Source organism: Centroberyx gerrardi, chromosome 17 (genome assembly GCF_048128805.1).
Source record: "Centroberyx gerrardi isolate f3 chromosome 17, fCenGer3.hap1.cur.20231027, whole genome shotgun sequence".
Classification (NCBI taxonomy): Eukaryota; Metazoa; Chordata; class Actinopteri; order Beryciformes; family Berycidae; genus Centroberyx; species Centroberyx gerrardi.
In genome coordinates, this window is record NC_136013.1 from 2,623,466 (window position 1) to 2,641,439 (window position 17,974).

The 17,974-nt window shown below is 41.5% G+C and overlaps 1 protein-coding gene across 1 annotated transcript in view; it reads left to right on the top strand.

Moving 5' to 3' along the window:
- syne2b (spectrin repeat containing, nuclear envelope 2b) overlaps positions 1–17,974 on the top strand; it is a 128,228-nt gene that overhangs the window by 18,227 nt on the left and 92,027 nt on the right. Inside the window, exons 8-22 of the mRNA XM_078289618.1 lie at positions 1,326–1,426; positions 1,845–1,934; positions 4,921–5,034; positions 5,442–5,579; positions 6,370–6,534; positions 7,895–8,007; positions 9,703–9,871; positions 11,304–11,400; positions 11,693–11,892; positions 12,579–12,743; positions 14,106–14,246; positions 14,957–15,058; positions 15,713–15,889; positions 16,226–16,384; positions 16,828–17,736. Coding sequence (XP_078145744.1) covers positions 1,326–1,426; positions 1,845–1,934; positions 4,921–5,034; positions 5,442–5,579; positions 6,370–6,534; positions 7,895–8,007; positions 9,703–9,871; positions 11,304–11,400; positions 11,693–11,892; positions 12,579–12,743; positions 14,106–14,246; positions 14,957–15,058; positions 15,713–15,889; positions 16,226–16,384; positions 16,828–17,736 — 2,840 coding nt within the window. The remainder of the gene's footprint in view (positions 1–1,325; positions 1,427–1,844; positions 1,935–4,920; positions 5,035–5,441; positions 5,580–6,369; positions 6,535–7,894; positions 8,008–9,702; positions 9,872–11,303; positions 11,401–11,692; positions 11,893–12,578; positions 12,744–14,105; positions 14,247–14,956; positions 15,059–15,712; positions 15,890–16,225; positions 16,385–16,827; positions 17,737–17,974) is intronic.

Sequence of the window (17,974 nt, forward strand, 5' to 3'; positions counted from 1 at the left end):
CATTGTTTCCTTGGTCTCTGCTGATGTCCACAGGCTTGATTTCATCTTGTTATTGAATTGGTGAAGTGCAGAAACTTATGTTACATGGTAGCTATGAACTAGATCTTTAGTTATTATCAATATTACAATATAGTGAGAAAGTAGTGAGGATGAGAAGTGTGTGGCAGGCGGGTCTGCTTTGATCATCAGTGGGAATCCTAGTGGCAGATATTCCCACAGTCCGCTGTGGTCGAGCTACTGAAAGTGCGTCAAACTACATCAATAGGTATTGTAGATCTAAAAGTTAAAACTGAATTTAAAAGAAATACTGCAAGCGGTTTTCTAACTGCGATATCTGTCAAAATAATTCCAGTAGGATATTCAGTATATATCAGTGTTGTGTATATCAGTGTGTGGTTGGCCCGGCCCACTGTTGGATGTTTTGTGGCAGTGTGTCCAAAACAGAATCAGAAAGTACATTTTATAAAATATAATAGACATGAGATTTATCCAAGTAGAATTAAAGCTGTAATCGCTGCCAAAGGTGTTTCTGCAAAGTACTGAGTCAGGAGGTTGAATACATATTTATATGAGATATTAGAGCATTTCAGTTTCAATAAATTTGCAGAACCCCCCCCCCCAAAAAAAACAAAAAACAAAAACAACAACAACACATTTTCACTTTGGGATTCTGGGAATTTTGTGTAGATTGTTGAGAAAAAAATCTGAATTTAATCCATTTTGATGCAGACTAGCCACATGTCGCACTTGTTCTGACTTATCAACCTATCTTTCCTTCATCTTTTTGCGCTATTTTCCTCTGGTTAGTCTCTACTGAAGTCCTTTCCTCAGCCTGGAGCGTTTCCCACCACGCCTGTTGGTCAGTACAGAGACGAAACACTCCGTGGCGATTACTTTCTCATCCCAAATATGATTCATCCAATTTCGTTCTTCACTGGCACCAACTGATGTGGCGCCACGTGAATCTGTGTGAGTCTGAGCAGAGTGCAGCTGGGTGTCGTAACTGTGCGGTACCCAGCATGCCTCAGGGCGAGGGGGATGACGGTCGGACGGTCTGCTGACTCGCTCGGTGGTTGTTTGTTTCAATTTTATATGAAGCCCTCGCTTGTTCGGCCTTGTCGTGCCTGTTAGCCTGTCAGTTCATTACCAGATTTCATCAGTTTTGGAGCCTGAAATGGTTCAGAGAAAGCATTTAAACTTTCGCTCCTCAGCTTCCAATATCAAATCGAAGAGCTGAGCTTGATGTGTCAGCGTGTTTGACCTGAACTCTTGGCAGTAGTTTTGTAGTGTGAGATTGATCATGGAGAACTGTGATCTGGATGCAGATGTGGACGTTCGGGACCCTGATGAGAAGTCCATCATGACCTACGTGGCTCAGTTCCTGCAGTACTCCAAAGACCTGCCGGTGCCAGAGGAAGACATGCAGGTCTGTATCTCATTCTTTGCCTTACTCATTTTCAGTTTGATACCAATATCAAGTGCAATATCTAAAAATGCAATACTACTACAAAACCACGGTAAACAAGAACAACCACAATTGACTTTGAAGCAACGTTTGCAAGGCGGTTTTGACACCTGACACCAGTTTGCCAACCAGTTTAGATGGACTGGGATCCAGTTGAAGACATGGTGGACTGTTTGATGCTGTTGCCATGTTTTCAGCTTCTTCTTCCTTCAATCAATAACTTTATTGTCCTCTCCTCTCCTCTCCTCTCCTCTCCTCTCCTCTCCTCCTCTCCTCTCCTCTCCTCTCCTCTCCTCCTCTCCTCTCCTCTCCTCCTCTCCTCTCCTCTCCTCTCCTCTCCTCTCCTCTCCTCTCCTCTCCTCTCCTCTTTTCCTCCCAGACACAATACCTGACTCCTCCTAAAAGTCTTTCTCCTGTCAACCTGCCTGTTCACTACACTCCTGCTATTTCTGCCTCACCTCTGCGACAGGTATCCCCCCCCCCCCCCTCCCCCCCCCTCCCCCCCCCTTCCCCCGCCTCACTGTTTCACCTCTCATTGTTTCACCCTTCATCCCAATGACCTTCCTTCCTCCCTGTGTGTTGAGAGACATCCATTCATCTTTGGATCCACTGAGTCAGATTTAGTACTAACACACGGGCTTCATTCCAAATTGTGATACCCACCATTTTGACTTTAACAAAATAATTATTATGTTATTAGTTACTGGACATCAGGGCTTTTGTACAAATATAACATTTTAGAGGATCGGATAGAGCTGGGAATTTCAGGTAATGCATTTTTCTCAAACAATAAATAAGTAAATAAGTAAGTCGTTAAATAAATGGATAAATGAATAAATGAATAAACAAACAGATAGATAGATAAACAAACAAATTAACACATAAATAAATGCATAAATAAATAAGCAAATAAATGAAACCATTCATATTCACCTGTATTATACACTTTATAGAGCACTTCATCAAAACGGTGTTACAAGACAAATACAAATATAAGCAATAAATAATAACATGAAATGTGAAAATTTGACTAAAGTCCATATGATTTCCTGACTTTTGTCTGAAACCTGCTTCATCAGTGCCACAGCAGCCTGTCATTAGTTTGTGGTTTAAGAAGAAGAGCAGCAGTGATGGTTAGTGATTGTCAGCAGTGTCGTACGTCGTAAATCAGCCTCATCAAACCTTTGTACCACCCGCAAACAAGTTTAGATTTCATTGCTGACAATTATATCTCTTAAAGGCATGCCAGGAAACTTGTTTAGTGGGACCGCAGTGCATCTGCTTTAAAAAAAAATCATTCAATTGCTCAAAGCCAAGATTACCTTCAAATCACATGGTGGTTCAAAACAGGACTGATCATGCCGTTTCGGACTAGTTTGTCCTGTTTTCTGGGAGCAAATCCAAAGCCGCAGGAGGGCGTGTTCCCCCGCCTGCCTCCCAACACAAGAATGAGGCGCAGAGCGGCTGAGCAGCGCTGAGATCTGCTGGTATCAACTGTCAAGTCATGCCAGATCCGTCACGGCGGACACAGACCCGTCAACTCAGGTTTCTGACAAGGCATCGGGACGTACAGATGTAGCCGTCGTAGAAATCTGAGTTTTTAATAGTCTTGCTGCTGCTGCTGCTGCTGCTGCACCCCCACGAGGAATTTCTGTAATAATCCTGCAGTACTTATGTAGGATCAGATGCAGAGTGGTGTTAGAGTCTGGAAAACCTTCTGGAAAGGTTTTGTCCTAACATGAGATGTCAGCCCATCTGAAAAAAGAGACACTCTTACGTAATGCACAAAATCAAAACAAATGATTGTTTTTAAAGGTAATAGGTAACTGAAGCCTTCATGCTATTACACACTGCATTCTTTATGTTTTAGAGGCAGTGAATGATGCAACATTTTGGAAATGGACTCCTAAAAAGGTGCAATTAACCTCCAGTTTGAGGAGAGTTCCCCAGTTCTCCTGGGTGCAGATACACAGGACTAAAGTTCAATAAAAACCTCGTATGAACTTGAACTTCTCTCTGCCAGTTTGATCACATGCAGCGTTCCCACACTCCTGGAAAACCTGGAAAAATTTTAGAATAATACTTTCCAGGCCTGGAGAAGTTCTGAAAAATTATAAAATGGAGAAAAGGTTTAGAAAAGTCATGAAAGTAATTATTTTTCTTGAATACTGTCAAATGGCCCGCTCCCTGTTGGAGGAAGATCTTGTTGGTCGCTGATTGTTTTTTGTTAATGCTTAAAGTTAGTGTAGTTTATCGTTACTTTTTAATTCAGTCTTATTCAAATTTGGTCATGGAAATTTGAAAAGGGATCATGGAGAAGTCGTGGAAAAGTTTTGGGAAAGTGTGTGAACTCTGAGAGACTACAGCTGTTCTGTCACTGAATTACATCATAACAACACATTTAGTATCTTCATAGTTTTTACACAGGCTCATTCACCCCTGTCTGTGTGTGTGTGTGTGTGTGTGTGTGTTCTCTGGTCAGGCCCACCTGCTCCAGCCCAGATCAGATCAAATCAGATCAGCTTCTTATGATATAGCTGAGCCAACCAGAGCTGCAGCGGTAAACATCTATTTACTGTTCCTGTCCTTAAGGCTTCTGCCCTACTCTAATAAAGCTAAAAAAAAAACACGTCTAAACCAAACCTAGAGTTTATAACCCGGGCCGCAAAATTGACCCTGACAAATTATTAACCAAACCTGGATAAGAGCAATAGCTTGGACCAAAAACCTGAACCGGCCAACAACTAAACCGCTATTTTTCACTTTATTTTTAAGTATTTTAAGAGTATTTCACTTACACCATCTTCAGCTGTGTTCTTGAATTTGAACCCAAACCCAAATTCAAGCAAATATGTGGGAAATTTGGCTCTAACCCCATCATGATCAAATTAGAAACACTAACCTGGATAGTTGAAATCCTCAGAGAGGTTTAGACAATTTCCCACTGCAAAAGGGAAATGATTTCCACTGCTGGCTTTTGGCTAACATGACGGCACGCTGAGCACCAAGCAGCATCAGGTTTCTGATCCAGAAGAGAAGGGAAGAGGCTGATGATTTCATTTTCACTTCATTTTAGTCTCTATTTACCAGTTCAGTCTTCTTGTTCTTTGTTTTTTTTCTTTTGCGGTGAGATGTTTTTATAAACCCTTTGTGGTTTCTTAACCTCACCTGCATACTTTCATGTTTATCTTCCCTTCTTCTTCCTGTGTTTTATCCTTTACATGCGCAAAAAAAATCAAAGTTTAACTAAACGCTGAACTAAACAAGACCTTCACCTGCATCGCCCATCCTGACTAACCCCGACAAATAATCATTTAACGTCTTTTAATAAAATAAAAGTTTGATGAATGAATGAGATTGAAACAATGAATGAGTGAACGAACGAACACTGTAGCCTTGAATTTTGTCGCTCGTCTTCAGCCAATAACTCTATTCTCTACATTCTGCGTTGCCAGGCGACACCCAATCAGAAGGCGCAGGAGGTGACATGCTGGCTGGCGCAGGCCTACGAGGAGCTGCTGGAGGGCTGGGACTCCACCGAGGGAGAGAGCTACGCAGAGAGATACCATGTACGACTCCGGCTAGCTCCCATGAAAATATTTTGTATTAAAACACTCTTTAAAGGTGCCATGTGTAGCATTTTTAAACATCAGTATGTCACTGCCAAATGAATTGTGATACCTTGGTATGTTTACCATAAACAAATGAGACCATGGTGGATGATTGACAGCCTCTATCTCACAAACTGTGGTCCTGTTAGAGTTGGTGTTTCTCAAAATGAAGACATTTCCAAAAACTGATGCAAAGAGGATGTTTTGTGCCATAAAGCAACCAGCACTTTTCCTGCCAAATTCAACCTGGTGTAGAAAATGGGAAATTGTCTTGTTTGTTTATGGTAATTATACTAATTTCTCAAAATTAACGTGGTAATGATTTATTGATGTTAAAAGGCTACATGTGTTTTTTTTTCCTGCAGGTGTTTCAGACCTTCGTGGTGTCCTTTAACGAGCAGCGGCGCCCCGTGATGCCGTTGTTGACGGCGATGAAACGAACCCAGAAACTGAGCGAGGAGCAGCGGGCGCTCAGAGAGGCGTGGGACGCCCTCGCCGAAAAGGTCGGTTCCTCTCGAATCTGTGGTTCCTTCAGACCACAGATTTGGTCTCACTTTATTTATTTTTTTATCTTTAATTCACTTTGATGGTAAACCCATCAGATAATACCAATAAATCCATCTTCATGTATGTATGTCTATATGTATATACGTATTAAGGTTAGACAGATATATCGGGCCGATTGATCTTTTATTACATATTGAATAGCAGCCTGTCATGTCGTCCACCTCCGATGTGATGGAGGTTTCTCCCTGATCACAGCTACAGAAACAAAAACCTTAAAACCTGACAAACCTGAATTTTCTTTACACATTTTATTTATTTGTTTAATTCTTCAATAATGTTTTTTTTTTGTAAATGAATTCTTCATTTAAAGGCAGTAATGCTGCAAACGCAAAAATAAATAATTTCATTAGTCCGACTTTCAATGCCGGAGAGTTTTAGTGTCCCATGATGCTCTAAATGCTGTTTCAGAGGCTTTTCCACCCTGACAGGAATACAATTCTAGGGGGAAACACAAAATCCTTAAAATTTTTTGGGATGAAAATGGTACAATTCTGAAAATGAATATCAGCACAAAATATTGGCCATCAGCAGCTTCAATCAAAAAATATCGGCATCGGCATCGTCCAACAAAACCCCATATCAGTCGAACCCTAGTATGTACGTACAGTATCTATCTGTCAATCTACGTCTCTATCTTTCTACCTCTATCTATCTATCTACCTACATACAAATTTCTCCATTCATCTACCTCTCTCTCTCTCCCTCCCTCTCTCTCTGTTCGTTCAGCTGCGTGAATACAAGGTGGAGCTGGATGTGAGTCTCCCGGCCCCCCTGGACTCGGTGGCCCGCTGGCTGCTGCGGGCGGAGGGGGCGCTGGGCGAGGAGGAGGGCGACCCACAGGACCACGGCCGGGCCGCCGACGACGCCAGAGAGAAACAGGAACTGCTGAAGGTGACCGGTCACTTCAGTCAGGCCTTAACTCACTCACTTTAATCACAGTAAATAGGATAATGCGTCTACACTACCAGTCAAAAGTCTGGACCCACCTGATTGAATACTATGTTTCTCATTCTCTTAAAGCCATTTTGATCTAAAGGCTCATGCTGAAATGCTTGAAATTCGTTTCTTAGACAAATATAAATAGTGAAGTTGATCCGATGTATGAATTTCTTTCCAAAGCCTTTGCCTTTCCATCAAGGCAAAGGGCGGCTACTTTAAAGAATCTAAAATATAAGATAGTTTTGATTTGTTTAACACTTTTTTCGTCACTACATAATTCCATTTGTGTTATTTCGTAGTTTTGATGTCTTTACTGTTATTCTAAAATGTGGAAAATAGTAAAAATAATGAAAAATGTGTGTGTCCAAACTTTTGACTGGTAGTGTACATGCTTTCAATTTCCAGGCTAGTTTCGGCACCTCACCTATCCTACCTAATCTTCCAATATTACTCAGGATACTGAAGTATTCCACACTCTTAACAAAAAGGGCAAACTGGGTTCTTTATTATGATTTACCAGGTTTCTGTTTGGACCAATCAGAGGGTTCTTTCGGTCTTTACGGTTCCATATAGAACCACTACACTAACCAGAGAACCAGAGAGGAACCCTCCTGTTTCTACTAAGAACATATAACTCAAAACGCCATGTCTTCTTTACAGTAGCAGGGATAAGTTTGTATCTGTTTAGTAGAAACTCAAATATTATGGATAATATTTGGATTTCATTCAATAGTGACATGTGATAGCTGGAATATCCCAATATTATCCAGGATACTGCTACTACTGTTACTGCTACTACTACTACTACTACTACTAATAATAATAATACATTTTATTCCTATAGCACTTATCTAAAAGCAAAGTGCTGTACAGGAAGGCACAAAAACAAGAATAGTAAAGTACATAATGAGGAAGTAAAAACAAGAAGTAGAAGCAAGAGAAACCACATCATAAGAAGAATAAATCGATGCGTAAAATGAAATCAGATACAAGAAAACATAAGAAACATCACAAGATTGAAAATGGGCAAGATCAAAAACACTTTAGTAAATGATTTATCAGATGACACTGACTGAGCAGGACGTTCCACATTAAGGATGTAAAAACCCCTATCCAGAATAATCACCTTATTTGAGTATAGTTGAAGTTGAAGATATTTGTGATCTGGATATGAAGATGTCTTTGTGCACTCATTCAGCTTTACTATAATCTGGATATCCTTGCTTCTTTTGTAAGGTGTTGAAATATGGACTGCCATGGATGGAAAACATGATAATTTTGATTGATATTGAAATCTAAATGTGCCTGTAAGGTTTGCCTGGAGGAGATGCCCCAGCAGGTGAAGACCTTCCAGATGTTCCAGAACGTGGACGAGTACGGAAACATGCTGGTTCCCACGGACAAGATGGAGGAGATGAAGAGGAGGTGAGGCTGCTGGCTTTCTGCCTGCTTCCCCTCCACGGACCTGATGGTCTGGGTCAATAACAGTGTACAGTCCATATGTGCAGTCTTTGAATTGATCATCTGCAGCTATATGCAGTGGTGGAAAGGGTACTACAATGTCCTACTCCAGTAGACGTACTGTTACTTTGCTGATATTTTACTTAAAGGGGGGGGGGGTATCCTAGGATGTGGCAATTCTTAGTATTTCTGGTGATTTTGGTACTTGGAGGTGTGAAGTAATCACAGTAAAAAAATTGAATCATGTTACTATGCCGTTTCCCCACAGTCACCAACTATAAGACACGCCCCCTTGTACAAGCCAGTCAGATTTTGCTCCAGTTTCTATGTAGACACTGGACTGTCTGAAATCGACCAATCAGCGCTAAGAGGAGGGCGGGCCTTCCAGAATGGCCAGCCAATCAGAGCAGTAGCTCATTAGCATAAGAACCTGCTTATGTAAAACGACCTATTTTCTTGTAGGTGGGAAACAAACACTGGGAAGTGAATAGCTAAAGCTATAACTAAACGATTTTTACTGAAAAAAAACTTCACAGATGTATTTTATAGACACCAGGTAATTATATAAAATTGCGGAAAAAGCAAATGATACCCATCCTTTAAGTAAAAGTAAAACTACCGTAAAAAGTGTCTCCTTTAAAATGTCCTCAGAGTAAAATTTACTTAGTTACTTTTTTAGAACAGAGAACGTTGTTAGCTGTGATCTTTTCCATGTGATTTTAAAAGGAGAGAGGACAGAGTTCAAACTAGACTCTTTTAACTGCAAACATTAGAAATTACAAAATAAAGTGCAGAAACAAAGTAAAGTCAGATCACTCTTCTCACTGTGAATGGATCCACAGTTTGTCAGTTTACGTTGATCCAGTTTCTGTTGCTTATAGATAAACAACAAAATGTGTGCTCTGTAATAGATATGATTTAAAATGTAGTGAAGTACGATACTTTAGTAAAAACGCACTTAAGTAAAAGTATTACTGACTAAAAAATACTCAAAAAAGTACACAAAAAAGCTACTCAGTTACAGTAATGTGAGTATATTTAATTCATTACTTCCCTTGGCTACATGTCCTCGCAGTAAGTGAATGCACATCCAAATGTCATGGGTGGGAGTCCGATCTGAACTAAGAAAATTGACAAAAAGCATTGACAAAAAGAGAAAACATTTATCAAAACACAGGACTTTATATAACTGTCCCATATGCTAATAAACAGGATTTTTAACCATCGCTGTGGTAGGACAGGTTTTGATTTGCAGACGGAGGCAGTTCCAGAAACTAAAACCAGAAAAGCAAAATGAGCTTCGAGCTGCAGAGCTTTTCACACGGGGGATTATTATTATAGTGGTATTTTAAGAATGCTGATTATGAATCAGAGTAACATGAGATTTGAGATATCCAGGGGCAGTGGCATTTATAACATGATACATATGATTAAGTTTCATGTTGTTCAACTCAGAGTTCAACAAGAAGTTTGTTGTCTTGATTTCTTTTGAGGTTAAATATTTTTATAAGCTCTTTGTTACTTCATCTCACCTGCACAATTTCAGTTTTTTGCTGTGTTTTTTCATTTATACGTGCAAATATAAACCTTTTTGCAGTCCTCAGGTTTATTTCTCTGTGTCATCATCTTCCCACGCTCATCTTCAACTGTCTCCACCAGGTTTACCAGTGTGAGAGTGACTGCTAAGTACCATGGGATCAAGCTGGAGTACCGGGAGCACCGCCACACGGTGCTGGATCTGCTGGGGCAGATCAGGACCAAGCTGCGGGTCTGGAAGAGGCCCTACCTGTCCCCGGAGGCCGTCAGGGTGCTGCTGCAGGAGTGGCATGTACGTAGTCTTCATTCAAAATCAACATCTTGGAAAAGCACTGTGGCTTGATTAGGTCTGGGTATCGAGAACCAGCTCCAAGTTAGCTCCAAATTGTCTAATTCACCGGAATCGATAAGCCACCGCACTAACGATACCTCTTATTGATCATTAAGAATGTTTAACAGCTGGATGCTTCTGGAGTAACATCGCAACAACCTTCTGACCCCTTCGGTGTGCTGTCAATCACAAACAATGACACCCGAATTTCCCCTAGGGGATCAATAAAGTGCATCCTTATCCGTATCCTTATCCTTAATTTGACTGCTCCACCTCATGTCCATAGAACATACAGTGAGTTAGGTAGCACAGCTGTGGCAACTTTCTACAGAACAACAGAAGTTGCTGGAGACTGTTTCTTTAGAGTTTCAAAAACTGCAAAAAAAAAAGACTTAAGAATAAAATTCTCTAAACAGCGTAATCCAAGTGTTCTGAAGCCAAGCGATTGCACGGTGGGTCCAAAAGTCCAATATTTACCTCATTATCTCCACACTTGTTCTGCATCGCGGCAAGGTAGAATGCGCTTGAATGACCCAATAAATACAGTGGTAAATATTTTGTTTTGTTCAGTGATGTTGACCTCCAATTACTTTCGTTTTTTCACTTGCTCTTTGACATGCCAAATGTGCCTTAGCTGTTTTGAAAAGTAATTATGAGACAAAACTAACTCTATACAGCAATGCCTTTCTTGAATAATAAAACAAAGTTAAACAGCATTAAAGCTGTATGTAATCTTTTACCCCTGATAAACGGATCAATGAGAAGAATCGAAAATGGCACCAGAATTCGCATTATGGTAGCCTAATGGTTAGAGAAGCAGGCATAAGACCAGGAGGTTGCTAGTTTGAATCCCCAGATCAGCTGGGAAAATGAGTAACGCTCTCTCCTTGAACAACTAGCATCAAGTTGCCCTTGAGCAAGGCACTTAACCTCCAATTCAGTAGAGCTGCTCAGTGGCCGACAGTAGAAGACTGTTGTTCTGTGTACAACCAGGTGTGAATGTGTCTAAAGTCTTAAAATCGAACACGTTGCCTCATTCAAATATGTGTGTATAGTCACTGTGCTTTGTATTTTACATTTACTAAACACAAGATGTTAGCTGGAGATGTAAACAGAGACAATCCACTGGAAAAGGAAATGGAGATGTTATCTCGCAAGGCAACACGACCGCTCATGTGATATTTGGTGATTGATGTGCGATAATTCAACTAGTTCAGCCAGCAAGCAAACTGGCTTTCTGTTTGTGCAAAACAGCAGAATTTTGTTTCCACAGCAAGTATACTGGCAGCCTAACTGTATGAATGTGAGGATGATAATTTTTTTTACGATCTAAATTTTAGTGTGCTGAGACTCTGACTCTACTGTTCTCCATACTGTTTTTCTTTCCACACAGGAGCTGGTAAATAAGCAGGAGCTCCCTTCTCTGTTGGAAGCAGCCCTTCATAAGCTGAAACAGATTTCTGGGAAATATGAAAGCAAATCCGCCCTTGGTGAGTGTACTGGGACTCTAGATGGATTAAATTCCCTCCATCTGACTCTTCCTCCACCTTAACTAATTGATTCAGAGATCAATAGGAAGCTCACTCTTTTTGACCTTTACCTGAATGAACAGACTTAACAGACTTAATACATTTGTTGGCTGTTTGTAGCTTGATTGACACCTTGCCTAGGCGTCTTCATACTGTGTAAATCAACATAATGGAAAAATGTGAATGGATAGATCATGCAAATTCATTTGATTGACTGACTGAGTTACTGACTGAGCGCCTGGCTGCTCCTCAGCTGCAGACTACAACCATGTGAGTCGGCAGGTGAGGGAGCTGGAGGAGGAGACCGCCGTGGTTCTGGAGGGAGTGACCGCAGCCAAGAGCACCATGGGAAGGGTGCTGTCCGCCTGGGACTCCTACAGCGACTGCCTCAGCTCCCTGCAGGCCTGGCTGGAGCAGGGATCTGCAACACACACACATGGCCAGAGAGCAGAGGTATAAACACACAGAGAGGGGAGAGATGGACAGACAGCTGCTCTGGAGGCAGAAATAATCTCATTGTTTGAGTTAAACCTCAATGGGTTGAGCCAAAGAAACACAGTCAGCTTTTTTGGAGTGCATGTTAGCTAACTGGCAAACTTGAATGGAAAGAAGGAACTATAAAAAAATATAAATGACTGACTTTTTCATTCTTTTTCATTCATTCACGACCACGGCATTCATGATGTTGGAAGGTTCAGCAGCTAGCTAACTAACTTACCTAGATAGCTATAGGCTAGTATGGCTAGTTTGAACTTGAAGCTCAGCTAGCTAACTAGCTAACCTAGATAACTTAATGACTAGATTACATTTTTTCAGTTAGTAGCAGAGTGCTAGGCTTCATAATATTATCTGCCTCCTCTCTTACCGCTTTTCTTTTCACTCTTAGGTTACTTAGCCAGGAAAATTTTGATTCCTTGGCTCCGCCCATTGAGGTTGAACTCAACCAATCAGATTATTTCTGGCTCCAGAGCAATTTTGCCTCCGGGAAATGGTTGTTAAACTAAAACTCTTAATCCGTGAGCACGTATCACAAAAGATAGTGAGATAACACACACTCACAGACACACTCATCCCTCCACACACACCAAACTATTCCTCATCTCTTTTGGTAACACCGTTATATTGATGTTTTTGTGTAGGTGACATCAGAGGCCATGGCAGAGTGGGGCTCCCGCCAGGCCCACCTGAACGAGGTGGGGAACTTCCTGATCGAGACGGCGGACCCTCAGACCAGCAGGAGCCTGGCAGAGGAGCTGCGCAGACTCAACATGCACTGGGCCGAGTTCGTCAAGAGAACCACATTTGTAAGTTACAGCATGGGGGGGGAAGCCTGAAGCGCTCTGAGAAGCAGTAGAAACTGATGAGAAATAGTAAATCAGGAGCTCTTTGATGGGATGTCATTCAGTTTGCCTGTGGTGATTAAAGTGGTAATTGGTGGTTTATTTATTTTAGCGACATTTTTGGTGCTCCTCATTCCTCATTGCTGTAGTGTTTCTGCACTGCACTTCCCAGAGATCACCTGTCAATCAAACAGTGTGGGCGGGGCTTGGATTTTCTGTTGATGCAGTTTGAGTTTCTCTTTTCTTTGTCTGTTCAGGCTATCGCTGCTCATGCTAACTACCCAGTTCTTCTATAAACCGGAAGCGTAAAACGCATCACTTCCTGTGCGGCACAGGATTTTTCCCAGGAAAGAGCTACCAGACACCGGCTGTTTAGAACAGACAATGGAAAAGTTTTCATGAACTGGATATAGATATATATCCAGTCCATAGATATATATGTTGACCTAATGATTTCATTCTATTCTGTTTTATAGCTAGTCACATTGTTAGTGCTTTTTTGTTTTGTTGTGTTTGTCAGGTTGCGTCAGGTTTCTGGAATTTGAAGCTGAGATTCTCTTATTGTTGCAGTTACTCTCACACCCTCATAATGACGGGCTTCAAGTTTAAATGTGCTGCCCCACCTTTGCTTTTGTGTTTAGGCAATTATAAAAGGTCTTATAGTCTCTGATTATGATGTATTGTCATGCAGCTTTAATTGATTTCTCAAGTTGTACATCTTCAGGGCTGGGAAGGTGTTATCATTACCTCAAGGACTTATTTTAAGATATGTTCAATTATTCAATCAGACTGTAGTGTTGTGTTTACAGCTGTAGCCACCAGTGATATTTCCTGTACTCCTGTACAAGTATAGGAAATACGTGTCCATAAAAACTCAGTATACTCAGGTATTAATCACTCATAGACCAACTTGCACGCGTTTGCTTTGTACTCTGGATTGTACATTTGTAAATCTGTAAACTGCAAATCTGTCAATAACCGTTGAAGTGAACATTTCAATACCATCCATACAGACTATCATTAATGTTATTTTACTTTTATTAATGTCCTTTATCACCTGTTTTTTTCACCAAGCTCCACTTTTAATTATTACAAACTAAAAAGATAAGGAATTCAAACAAGTCTATGAGTGATTAAGTATGCAGCAAACCTGTAGTTTTTCTGTGTGAAATTCTGTTTTTCTCTGTTATCTTACAGTCCAAACAGGTTTCTGATTGGGCTAACAAGTAAAAACAAGTTTCTGTAATCTATCTGATTATTGTGCTTCTTCTTGTAACACTGTGTTATCTAACTCTCTATATAACTCTTTACTTGTGCTTGCTCCAGGCCAGTGCGGCTGAGCCCAGCGCTGACGTCCAGTCCAGACCCCAAGACCTCCAGGCTCTGATCAGAGAAGCCACGCTGATCCTCAAGGAGCCTTTGGAGGTGATGGCAGGTCCTCTACGCACCTACAGGAAGAGAATACAGGTGGGACTGATGGATAGATAAATCATTTCTTTCCTTGACACAGAGGAATAGAGTCATAATTCTACTTGTATTAATTGAACTTGACTCTTAACTCTAACTCGGCTCCAACCAGATAAATATCACATGGACAATTTCAGAGGCTGGGGAAAAAGGCGATATAGTGTATAACGTTTACCCTGCACTTTCCAAATTACATTGTCATGTTATAGTATTTTATAGTATGTTATGTAAAGGGTTATGTACAGCAAGCTGGTCATTATCATACAATAAGCCCCGACTGTGAATCAAAACCCCAACATGAAGCGAGACTCCCTGTATGTTACCCCGCTTATTACGTGGTTATTACCAAAGACATTAATCATTTGACATGAAATATTGATTCAAATTGATTTTATTACAAGCAAAAGTAATAATTTGGCACAAGTTAATTTGATTAGAAATCAACACAATTGATCAGACGTCTATGAAACAGTGGTGTGTTATTCAGAAATAACAGACATTAGAATGCGATCATTGGCCAGTCAGATTTGAGTATTCAACAAAAGCTGTGTATAAAAGTATAGTATATTTAGTATATTATATATATATATTATATAATATATTATGCTGTAGTATTGTAGTAGCGTGTATGTTGTACACTGTCATGATAGCTTTACTATAAATGATCAGATAGATCTTTGCAGAAATGACATTGTCTTTCTGCCTCTCAGTTCATGATGAGGAAGATAAAGGAAGTGGATCTGGATGCTCTGGATCCGTCCCCAGAATGCTCAGCAGACCAGTTACAGAAGCTGAAGCTGGCCACACCTGAGGTAAGGATGACCCCTTCCCTCTTAAACATTTACACAGCTATGTTCATAAGTGTTCTACTCTTTCTTTACCATTTGCTCCAGTGTTTATCATATTTTGTAACTAAATAGAAACTAACAGCTCCCAGTTGTGACTGTGTGTAAATGTGTGAATGCTGCAATAAGAGCAGGCATTATCAGGGGTGGAAGCGGGGGGGTGGGGGGTGCAAGCAACAACATCTTTGCAACAGGATTTAGGAAATGTGGTCTTAATTTTGAGAAACACTAACACTAACAATACCACTGGCATGACATAGAAGCTATCAATCGCTTCGACCATGGTCTCATTTGTTTACAGTAATTACAGTAATTATACCAACGCATCACAACTAATTTAACAATATTTTGATGTAAAAAAAAAAATGCTACACATAGCACCATTAAAATGAAAGTAGTTCATCAAACTTGAGCAGTGCTTGATCTGACCAATAGTGCTTTTGTGATGGTTCAGTTGTCTGTCAAGCAAATTAAACACACAGTAGTTGATTTTTGATACAATATATTATTGCATATTTGTATATTTGTCCAGGATCTTCTTGCATGAGCCTCGTATTTACAGTTTGTCCTGAGCATGTAATTTTGTGCGTTCATAACCCTCCGTGCTCTGTCTGTCCCTAGGTGATGCAGACCCTGTCCGAGGCAGAGCAGGTGTGTGCAGAGCTGCAGCACAGCGTGTCGGGTCTGGACAGCCGCCTGGCTGAGCTGCTGCACTGGGAGACGGAGGCCAGGGAGCTCTACCAGCTGCTGAAGGCTGCAGAGCGACAGCCGCAGCGGGGCCAGGACCCACGAGCCAGGGTAAGATCCAGACAGGCAGGCTGGACTGCTTGCCTTGTCAAGAATAAAATAGAATTGAACAGAAAAGGACAAATCTCCAAGCAACCGCAGCTGGCATCATCATATAGGTCCATTGGAGAATTGGTTGTGTGCAAAAAATTGCTAAATAACAAGCAAGCTACAAAAAGAGAGATACCTGAAGAAGATTGTTGTGGTTTGGGTGTAGATCAGTCCTATAATGTTCTAAGTAAAAGTGAACAGTCTGAGAAGGTACATTGTTTCTATATTTAGGTTACGATGACACAGTAAGCTGTCTTGTCTTTAGCCCTTGTCTTTAAATCCCATTTCCTCCCCCAGGTCTTGATTTCCCGTGGTCTACAGCTAGAGGGTCAGGTGGTGATGGAGGAGCAGGACCTGCAGGTGATGGTGATGACAGGGCAGAAGAACTCTCCCATCCAGTACCTCCACGCCTCCGCCATGCAGGACCGTGTGCGAGCTGCTGTTGCTCAGTCTCAGGCCAGTAGTCTTTTTTATTAAGGGAGAGGGCAGTCCATTGCATTTTGCGTTTTCCAACAATAGAAAAGCTGAAAGGGACACAAGGTAGGAGAGACACAGGAGAGAAGGTTTTGGGGAAATTGATCATAAGGCAGCAGGGATACATATGGTTCTAGAGGTGGGGGTTCAAATCCTATATCTGGGAAATAGCTGTTAAACTGTACTGATACATCTGCTGATACACCAATCTGGACACATCTTCAGTGATCAATAAAAAAACAATGAAACCACTTTTTAGACATTTGAAGTGGCTGGGAAGTTTAATTAAGCGCATCTTAATTAGTTCAAATATCTGAAACCTGTTTTCCCCAAGCTTAATAGGGAAGATTATTTTTTGTTTTGCTATGGGATAGATTATTACAGTATCTATTAATTAAAGGTAATGTGTGTGTTTCCTATTCCAGGAAGTAGTAGGTTTGCTCAGCAGCCTCGGAGCCAGGAGAGACAGAAGCAGAAGCCCTCCAGAAGAACCTCCTCCACCAAAAATCTTCATCCAAGCTCAGGAAGAGTTGGAGGAGACTCAACAGCGGAGGCTCTCAGACACTCTCTTAGCCACCAGGCAGCCAACTCAGCAGCCCCAGACACAGTCACAAGTTTCCCATCAGTACCAGGAACCCCTTGTGCCAAAGATAGTAGTGCAGGAGTACAGAGAAGAGAAGATGAGTTCTCCTCCGTTGCCATATGGCGTGGCTGAGGCTCAGCCAGAGATCCCAGCACAGAAACAACCACAGACACAAGCATTGATTCAGCAGCAACAGCAGTTGCAGCAAGAACAACTTCAGAGACAGACAGAACTACAGCAGCAACAACAGCAACAAGAACAACAGAGACAGAACGAACTTCAGCTACAACAACAGCAGCAACAACTCAAGCAACAGCAACTACAAGAAGAAGTGCAGCAGCAGGAGCTGATGCAGAAACAACAGCAACAACAGCAGCATCAGAGACAGCAACAACAGGTGCAGCAGCAGCAAGAACACCAGCAGCAATATCAAGCTCAACAACTTGAGACAACTAAGAGACAGGTTGAAACACAAGCCAAAGAGACACTAGGGGCCCAGAAACAGGCTCCACCTCAAAAAACAGCTGTACAGAAGCAGCCTCTAAGCTCCCAGGAGCTTCAGAGTAGAAAGGCTCAAGCCAAGAAGAACCGTCCCTGGCTCCAGAAAAAGGCCTCAGAACAGGCTACAACTCCGGCTCCTGATCTAGAACAGGATCCCACTCCAGCCCAGGCTCCTACTCCAACCAAGGCTTCTATTCCAGTACAAGCTGCTACACTAACACAGACGCAGCCACAGCCAGGAGAAGAAACAGTGACTGCAGTTCAAGTGGTTTCACAGCATACAGGAACTCCAAGGCCCCAACCTGAGGCACAAGCTAAGGCTACAGAACAGCCACAACAACAACAGCAGAAAGAGCAACGAAAACAGCAGCAACAGCAACATCAAAAACAAAAGCAAGTACAACTGCAACAACAACAGCGGCAAAAACAAAAACAAGAACAGCACCAGCAACAACCACAACAAAAACAAAAGCAACAGGAACAGCAAC